General features: G+C 36.9%; 1 protein-coding gene across 4 annotated transcripts in view; it reads left to right on the top strand.

Annotated features, from left to right (window-relative positions):
* The first annotated feature begins 3,498 nt into the window (after positions 1 to 3,498).
* The window catches only part of plcl2 (phospholipase C like 2), a 48,456-nt gene continuing 42,972 nt past the window's right edge, over positions 3,499 to 8,982 (top strand). The window contains exons 1-3 of one of the 4 annotated variants that reach the window (XM_016677829.1): positions 3,499 to 3,721; positions 3,798 to 3,864; positions 4,120 to 4,572. In XM_016677829.1, the coding sequence (XP_016533315.1) occupies positions 4,321 to 4,572 (252 nt within the window). In that variant the 5' untranslated portion in view covers positions 3,499 to 3,721; positions 3,798 to 3,864; positions 4,120 to 4,320. Of the gene's footprint in view, positions 3,865 to 4,119; positions 4,573 to 8,982 lie in introns of all 4 variants that reach the window. The other 3 variants (XM_016677828.1, XM_016677827.1, XM_007564694.2) reach the window with 3 other exon arrangements.

Raw genomic sequence — 8,982 nt, 5'->3', positions numbered from 1 at the left:
TAGGCTGAGTTTCTGACCACTTGCTGTTTGGGAATCGTTTTGTTAATGCTAACGTCGTATTTCTGTCAGCCACAGTGTGCTATCTTCAGCATTTTCTGGTTATAACTACAATAGGGAGGACACAGGGATACAGACGCTTGTTGTAAAAGAAAGGATGAATGTGTAGAAAAGAATTTCATGCCTAGTGTTCGGTATGGTAGAAGATCTATTATGATGTGGGATGCTCTCTCTTCTGAAATCTATGGGAATAATTGTTAGTTTGTGACATCCTACAACAACTGAAATACAAAATAATTTCTTAGAAATCTCATAACCTTTGCCTGAAAACAAAAAAAAAAGAACAGGAAATAAGTCAACGTTTCTTTGAAAGGGTTGCCTTATTTAGCCAAAATAAAGGACTGGTAGGTCCAACTCTTCTTGTGAGTAAATTATATTATAAATACAGTAAAAGACAAATACTATGTGTTATTTAAAAGAATGTAATTTCTTTGCATCTTGTAGTTCCAGTATTTTTTTTTTTTTTTTTTTTTGCAGTTTCTTATGTCAGTCTTCATGAACAGTCTGTGTTACTAACCAGATTGCTAAGATTCTTTAATCGCAGGTCTGCACAAAAACTGAACCCATGGACCTCACTTTGGACTCCTGCTGTGCTCTGTATGCTACCAAAAACTAGGAAATGCTAAAAGAGAAAACTTAGAGCTGGTCAACTGGAAAAAAGAGGGATGTGTAAAGTAATTAGAGCAGCGGCGCTGATAAGTGTAGCTGTTGGAATCATGCTTTAGTAAATCCTCTGTGCTGTTATTGGTATTAAAGTGTAAATATTTCTGCTTTAACAACAATAAAGTGATTTTCTGTTATGACCACAGACAACTAGAAATGTTCAGAGTAAAAAAGAGGCTACTACACCCCTATTAACTATAATAACTATAATCATAAGAAATCCTAATCATTTTGAACAGTACCCATATTGACCAGCAGGTGGCTCTGTTCTACAACTCATTTTTTTCATTGATGTCCCCAAGAGTAGGCATATCTGCTTTCCCCCGAAACTATGAACAAGTATCAAATTATTTTAGGCTTTTTTACTCACACAAGGCGTTTTATAGAATACAGTGTCCTAAATGTTGGTTACATTTACTTTTTTACATGAACTACCGTTCAACTGAGCCATTTATAACTATTACTCTCAATTTCCTTTTGCTAAGGGTGTGTTCTTATTTTGCAAAGGAAACTTGACACAACAGCAAAAGAGACAGTTAACATAATTACTTCACCTCTGAGATTAGCACATTTTTTTTTTCGATTTACTGCCTACACAAAGAGGAAGATCACCAAAGCACACGATGTGACAGATAAACAAGTGTCATGTGGGCAAAGGCTTTGAAATGACTTCATTGGAATTCATCACATGTAGCTTTCAGTAAAACCGTCAACATCTGAATATGTTTCACAGTCTCAGTTTGAAATTGAAAGAAATAACAGATTTAGTTTTCATAATAAAGGAATGTACATTTCGGAAACAAGATGTGCAGACTTTGGATAAAGATTTCTTAGAAGAAGGAACCTTTTCAAGAGTCTATATTGCATTTTCATTTTATTGCATGAAAATTGTATTTGATCCCCTTAAAACCTGAAAAACTGCAAGACTAAGTTTGTCTTTAAGAACACCTCCTGTCCTTCGCTCCATAACTGTATTAACTGTACTTGTTTTAATAAGACACCTGTCCAACATCAGTCAGTCTCCAACATCGCCACCATAGGAATAGGAACCAAATAGAAAATCTTCCGGAGGAAGCTGAAGCTCTGTGTGGCTCAAAAACCTGAAAGATTTTTGGAGGAGTGGGCCAAAATCCCTGCTGCTGAGTGAGTAAACCTGGGCAAGAGCTACTGGAAAAATCTGACCTTTATAACAGTAAATGAAGGATTCTGGACCACATAACAAGTGGTACAGAATCTTACTTCAACCCTACTTATTTCATTCGTCCATCCATCCATCCATCCATCCATCCATCCATCCATCCATCCATCCATCCATCCATCCATCCATCTTCTTTACACCCTTGTCCCTCAGTGGGGTTGGGAGGGTTGCTGGTGCCTATCTCCAGCTAGCGTTCCGGGCGAGAGGCAGGGTAGACCCTGGACAGGTTGCCAGTCTGTCGCAGGGCATTATTTCATGCAATAAAATGCAAATTAATAATTTAAAAAACATACAATGTAATTTTTCTGGATTTATATTTTTAGTTTCTGTCAAAGTTTAATTGTACCTGTGATGGAAATTACAGATCTCTCCATTCTTTGAGGAGGGAAACATGAAATACTGGCAAATAGTTATTTTCCTCCACTGTTTAACAATGTTTATTTCAGTAGCCTACTTCTATTGAAAAAGTAAAAATCATATTATTCAGATTCATTATGTACAAAGGGATTTCAAATGGTAATAATTTTGATGGTTATAGCTTGCATAAACAGTTATGCAAGCTATAACCAATTAACTGGCATGTAAAATATTACAAAACAAAATGAGTAGAAAAATGGCAAGCAGCATAACATTTTGGTTGAAAAACAAAAGTTAGAGAATGATATCCACTATTGTATAAATGTAGTTGAGATTAATCATGCGAACCTGACTTTCAACATCTTTACATTAATATGGTTTAAAATGATGGGCTAAAAATTAAAACTTTCTAAATATTTTGCTACGATAAATTAAAGATGTCCATTGGCAGCAGTGGTAACTTTCAATTCCAAATGAAATGCAATTCTCATCATTAAGCAGTAATAATCAATGAAAAATACAGGTTTAGAATATAACTGATGTCGGATATTTACAGACACTAAAAAAAGCCAAAACATTTTGTCATTATCTGCCATTAAATGAAGCAAAACTTCCTGTGATAAAACTTTTTCATACTCAGAAATGTACATAAATTTTCTTATAAGATGGAACCACCTTTTAAGTTGCATGACTTGGCACACCTCTTACAATAACTATTTTTGGCCATTTCTCAGTGCTTCCTTCCAATGTAACATTGGTCGTTATGGTGAAACACTTCAATTTTCATCAGACAGAACATGCCACCTGTAATTAAAGGCTCTGTGTGATGGTATTTGGAAAAACATCAATCTGTGTTTTTTATTATTATTATTTTTGAGGTAATAGATTCTTCCTTGCTGACTGATCCAATTTGAGCCCCTTTTGGCACAGGATTACAATAACTTTTGCTTTAAGTTTGATGTGCTCATATTCCAAAACTCCCTCCTCCCTGATGGTGAGGCATTGTTATGCTGTTTATTCTTGCATAGACAAATGAAGGTGACACTTAATATGGGAAAAGGTTGTTTGCTCAATATTTGGTTCAACTCACCGTGTCTACAATAAATCCACAATTTTCACTTTTAAAGACACACCAGAAAAATCCACAATTTTCACTTTTAAAGACACACCAGAAAAATGTGCAGGTGTTTAAGATAATTCAGTAGAGTGACAACAAACCTCGTGCGCGTTCACGAGACATACACAACTTTGTTCCCTGGAAACGACTCATTCAGTGACTGACGATTACAGACTTAACGGCTCTCTTTATCTCTTTTAAAACCGAGCCGAACCGGTGCTGACCACAGTAAGTAACCGACCGAGACAGGTTAATATCATTTAGTTCGTCAACCAATAGCAGAAGCTGCCGGTTGGACTTCAGGCAAACTAACTTCCCTGAGCTGGCGAGTGAGTGAGTGAGCGAGCTTTGTTAGCCTGCTAACTAGCTGAGCTGACAGAAAACAAACGACAGTCTGCTCCTCAGGCTGCTGGAGCAACAACTTCAGCTGAAACACGGGCTGTGACTATGGAGAGACCAAGCAGCTCTAAAGGTAAGACGCGGATCCGGCGGCATTTCTAGCTAATTACGAGTTCTGTGAGGGGGTTATTTTATCTGCAGAAAGGCTGTTTTATTTAAATAAATAGGTGTGAACGGCATCATCATGCATAAACCCCCCTCGTTCACATGAAAAATGACTGGTGCCTGCTGTATGTTGAGAACATCCGCTTCCAGTGCAAACAAAATGTGCTTTTCTTCTCTGGTCTCTCCTTATGCTGTCAACATAAATCCTATCTGTAATTCACAGACGGAGCTCAGTGCACGGAGGAAGCCTCTCATTCCGTAGGAACCTGGCGGATATGAGCACCGAGCGATGAGACGGCACATGTTACACCGAGGCAATAATTACAATAACAGTAGTAATAACAATAAAAGACTGGGAGGGATATCAGAGTGAAGGCGAAACCTTTGTTTTTGAGTGCTGTGAGTGGGTGAGATCGAAGTGCCTATGGCGGAGTTAGGGGAGGACGGAAGGCTCCCTCCGGTTCATTTCGGGCACACGGCCGTGCCCAGCGACGAGGCTGCGGGGAAGACGCATTGCGAAGTGTCGGTTCTGAATGGAGACTGTGGGATTTCGGAGAATATGATGTGCTCAGGCTCCCCTCTCACACCTGGCAGCCAAACCGGAGTAGAAACCGCCAACACCTCCGTGGGGCCGGATGCCAAATCTGACATACCTCGCCGGAGCAGCATTATTAAGGTAATCTTTGAAGTTGGGGCGGTCTGCGTTGCATTCTGGTGCTGAAGTTACAGCCTTCCTGTTGGGGTAGCTGGGCATGTGGTGATCAAGGTGTTTCCTTAACCACACACCAGTAATTAGGTCATCAGAAACACACCCTGTATTATGTGTGAAAATAACCTCAGTTATTGTTCTTCACCGTTATGTGTATGAGGTCAAAGAACTGATGGAAATTATAGGAGTGTCAATGAAACTAGAGAAGTCTTTGTGTTGATACAGAAAGCTAAAAAAAAGTACAGATGTGTGAGAGCACTGAAGGAGGAAAAATCAAAACTCTTGACCCTATTGATGGAGATCCAGACAATCTTTGCTGTCGTATGGCAGAGGTCAACTCGTTGCCTGGACGTGGAGATGCACCGTTCAGGCTTTTCCTAGCCAATGCCAATTGCTGGTTTTCTCTTAGGTCTGACCTTATTAGCATATCTAATATATTGTTACTTTCCCAAAACAATGGCCTAAGTCATTTTATACTAAAAATTATTTTTGAAAAAAAAAAAGAAAAGAAAAAAAATCACCTCTTGTTTTTTTTTTTGCCAAAAGATTATTTAGGTATAAAAATATACCTTTGGTAAAAATGACAGTCCATTACTTTAGAACGGTGACAATATTTGAAAGAAAATGCGATGTGGGAACCTCAGATACCTAGGTGTAATGCTATGACAAACGACTGATGTACCAGTCGTTTTCATGCCACTGACTAGTTGACTGTACCCCGAATGGTGGCAATAAGGTAGCCAATAGCTTCTACAGTGGTGTTAAGATGGTGTGTATTAATTAATTAAGGTATATTTGGTGTTTGAACTAATAAAGTAGGCAGGTAGAACTGGTGTTTTAGAGGGGGTCTCAGTTATTGGTGGATATCAGCTATTAGCTATTAGGGATAGATGTTTCCAACCACCACAAATCCCCCCTGGTCCACTGTAATCCAGTTAAACCTAGTCATGTGTTCTTAAAGGGATCCTGCTGAGCTCAAGTGTAAGCTTCAAAATCAGGTTAAGTAGTAACAAGAAGCTGATTATCAATTTAAGTCAGTCCAAAATTGCCAACTTTATATATGAATGCTCATGCTAAAAATAAATGAAATAGGAGCTACCATAGGAGGACCAGTCACAGAAGAGGCAGAACAAAACAGTCCACAACAGCCAGATATGTTATGAAAGAATGAATCAATTGAATGCTTTGTCGATTTAAGTTTCTACTGTCTCCAACTTTTTGAAAAACTTTTTTCAGTTTTTCAGTTTTTTTCAGTCTCCACTTTTACAAAGTGGTCCACACAGGTAAAAGGAGTCTTTTAAAACCGTCCCGGTTAAAATGTGTGATGTTAATCTGTCTTTTAAAAAAATTATGCAAGTGATATGAGTTTATACATGATTTACAGATGTAACATGTCAAAGTTTGGAGTGTGGTTTCAGAGGGAAGCATTTTCACTAAGTAATGTCATAATTGTTAGCTTTTAATCTTCAACTTCTTACTAGACGAAACTTGCGCGTCATCAATCTCAGTTTATGTACAGAAGGATCAGTTTTGCCGAGATATCTAAAGTCCTTTCAAGATTCAACTTTTCTGTTCCTTGATCATGATTTGGTCTTTATTCCTCACTATCATCTATAAAGTACTGACACAGACTGGGAGTTAAAGTCATCCCACCAATATTCACTCTGAATTTTGGGAGGTTGACACAAACCTGTAACCAATATAAACTGTAAGGGAAGAAATGGATTGTAGAGCGACTTGATAAAGGGATATGATACAGAACAAAAAGCAAAAAACAAGAGGAGTCTGACAAATTCTGCTGTTTGGAAATACGTCTGGTTGTGACCAACCCAAAACAGTCATGATGCATGAGGGCCACTCATCACTCTTAAGAGTTACTCAAGAGCCCAATTAAAGTAATTTTGTTGTGTGGCTGTATGATGAGCAGAATAGCAAAACAGTCCATTATGCAAGTACTACATTTAATACATGTTTATAAGATGATTATAGTGGTAGTAATTAACATGCTATGAAATTTGAGCAGAAGCAGTGGGTAACACTTTCTGTGAAGAGGTGTGCATAAGACCGTCATGGAAATGAAAGAGTTTTCATGAATGTTTATGACCGTTGTCATGAAGTGTCATTTGGTAAATGATGATCACAGTTAGTGCAAAGTTGCATTAAAAGTCCATTAAAAGTGTCAACTTTGCATCAAATGTGTAATTATTTATCGAATGACACTTAATGACAACAATCATAAATATTCATGAAGACTCCTTCATGTGTATGACTGTCATGTCAGTCTTCAAATAAAGTGTTAGCAATGAATCTTGTTTCTGAGTTTTAAAGAAAATTAGATGAGGCTGTGTGGGAGATTTATTAAGCTATTACCAGTTCCCAGTAAAGTTTGGATAAGTATGGAAATAAAACAAAAAATGGGTATGAATTATTTTTCCAGACTTTTCTTCCATCTTCTAGTTTTCAAAATATTAAAGTCTAGTTCTTTATTTTAATTTTCTATTATTACGTTAATGTCATTAGCTTACCAAACCAACTATTGATTTTTAACATTTTACCAATCATGATTTGGTCTTTTACTAAATGAGCTAAAACTGATTCAACAATGTTAGTTTTCAGCAAATAAGGCACAAAAATGGCCATTCTTATAAAGTCTGACAAACAAAATAAACAATGGTTTAGAAAGTCTGTTTTCTGCCACATCCTATTAGACAAGTCCAATCATTCTAGAGTATAGAACTTTGTAATAAAAGTGTGGAAGAACATGTACTGGCGACAGAAAAAACAGACCCAACTTCTGCTAACTTTCAGAAGTTTCATTTCAAAGCTGAGAGAGAGCGCGTCTCTTCTGTGAGCCATCTCTTTATGTTGTTTTTTTCCAACAATTAAGTGGAAAAAATGTTTAAAAAGTCCCTTTTTCACGTGCATGCACACACAGCGTTAAGCGGAAAGTTTGCCTTAACGCAACGACATCACCACAGTCATAGTTTCTGATATTTCCGATGCAAGTTTCAGGTTTTGTTAAGAGGTTGAACGAAGATTGGCATGTATTATTTCTGGATACTGTTAGAACTTCCTTGAGAAAATCCAGGGATATGTACAGTACAGTCTGCTTAGATAAGTGAGATGATAAAGTACTTCATGTAATTTAGGGCATGTCGAGACTTTCTCATTGATTTGTTACTTTACTTTATTTGATTAATGATGCAACACACATCAATTTCACTGAAGTTGCATCATGGAACACCGATCCAAGCAGTGAATAAATAGATAAGGACTCAATAAAAGTTCATAACCTCACAGTACGGTGAAAAAAATAAACATGTTAACTCATTTATGAGTTTATGTGACAATAATGTCACATTTGTCACATCAAGTCTGAGCAGGAGATGCAGCAGGCTGCAAGTGTTTCAGCTGAAGACCCTTTTTAAACATGTGCATTAATCTCCATAAATCAGAGTTTCTGTAATACACACTCAGTTTTACTTTTCTACCTCCAGCTGATTTTGAACTTGTTTTGGTTTCTACTTTGCACTGCTTGCTTCTTCAGTTTAGTCTTTAATTGTGGCTTCACTGCTGAATAAAATTGAAAAGCTAAACAGGATGTTTTGATCTATATGACCTGTATTCTGTCATTAACTACACTTGTAAGTATAAGACAAGTTATTTTCAGAATGTAATTATGTATTCATAGCAAGTGCAAGAAATTTACATATTAAGTTCCCCCACTCCCTAAACAGAAGGTCTTCCTGTTGAGAAAATATTACAGCCACAGGTCATTAATTGCAGCAGCAGAAGAGTAATCAGTGGGTTATGCTTTCTTGACAAACAAACGATGCAAAACTTGCAGACAGACATTGTCATTTTGTCTCAACAGTATTCAAAAACACAATGTTGCCATTTTTACACACACATTTGACAGTAAACACTCTAAATTTGATGAAGAAAGGTATTTCAAGTCTGTTTACTGTTGTATTTTAATTAAGTTTAACTTTAATTGAATGCTAGACATTCTCAGTGCTGCCCTCTGCTGCACTGGAAGATTACATCCCAAATTGTACATAGATGCTTCAAAGAAAAACATTTTGTATGTATTTACTACATTTCTGCCCTGATGGAAGTGGTATCATCTGTTTTCTTAATTAATTTGACAAATCTTTTGGCTATTATTGCCAAAATATCCACATAAGAAAAAATAAACTTAGAGTTCTACTCATTTCTCTCCAAGAGAGTTTTACTATAGAGTCCTTCTCTGGAGTTTGGTGCTCACATTAGAAGTGACAAGCCTTGTTACTAATTTATTTAAATATCCAGGATTTTAATGAAAGTCTCAATCATCTCCAATAACTTCTTCGATATCTTCTCAGACTGTGATTTCCT

Source organism: Poecilia formosa, unplaced genomic scaffold (genome assembly GCF_000485575.1).
Source record: "Poecilia formosa unplaced genomic scaffold, Poecilia_formosa-5.1.2 Scaffold166, whole genome shotgun sequence".
NCBI lineage: Eukaryota > Metazoa > Chordata > Actinopteri > Cyprinodontiformes > Poeciliidae > Poecilia > Poecilia formosa.
Note: the sequence above shows the minus strand (reverse complement) of the source record. Positions and strands in the feature narration are given on the sequence as shown.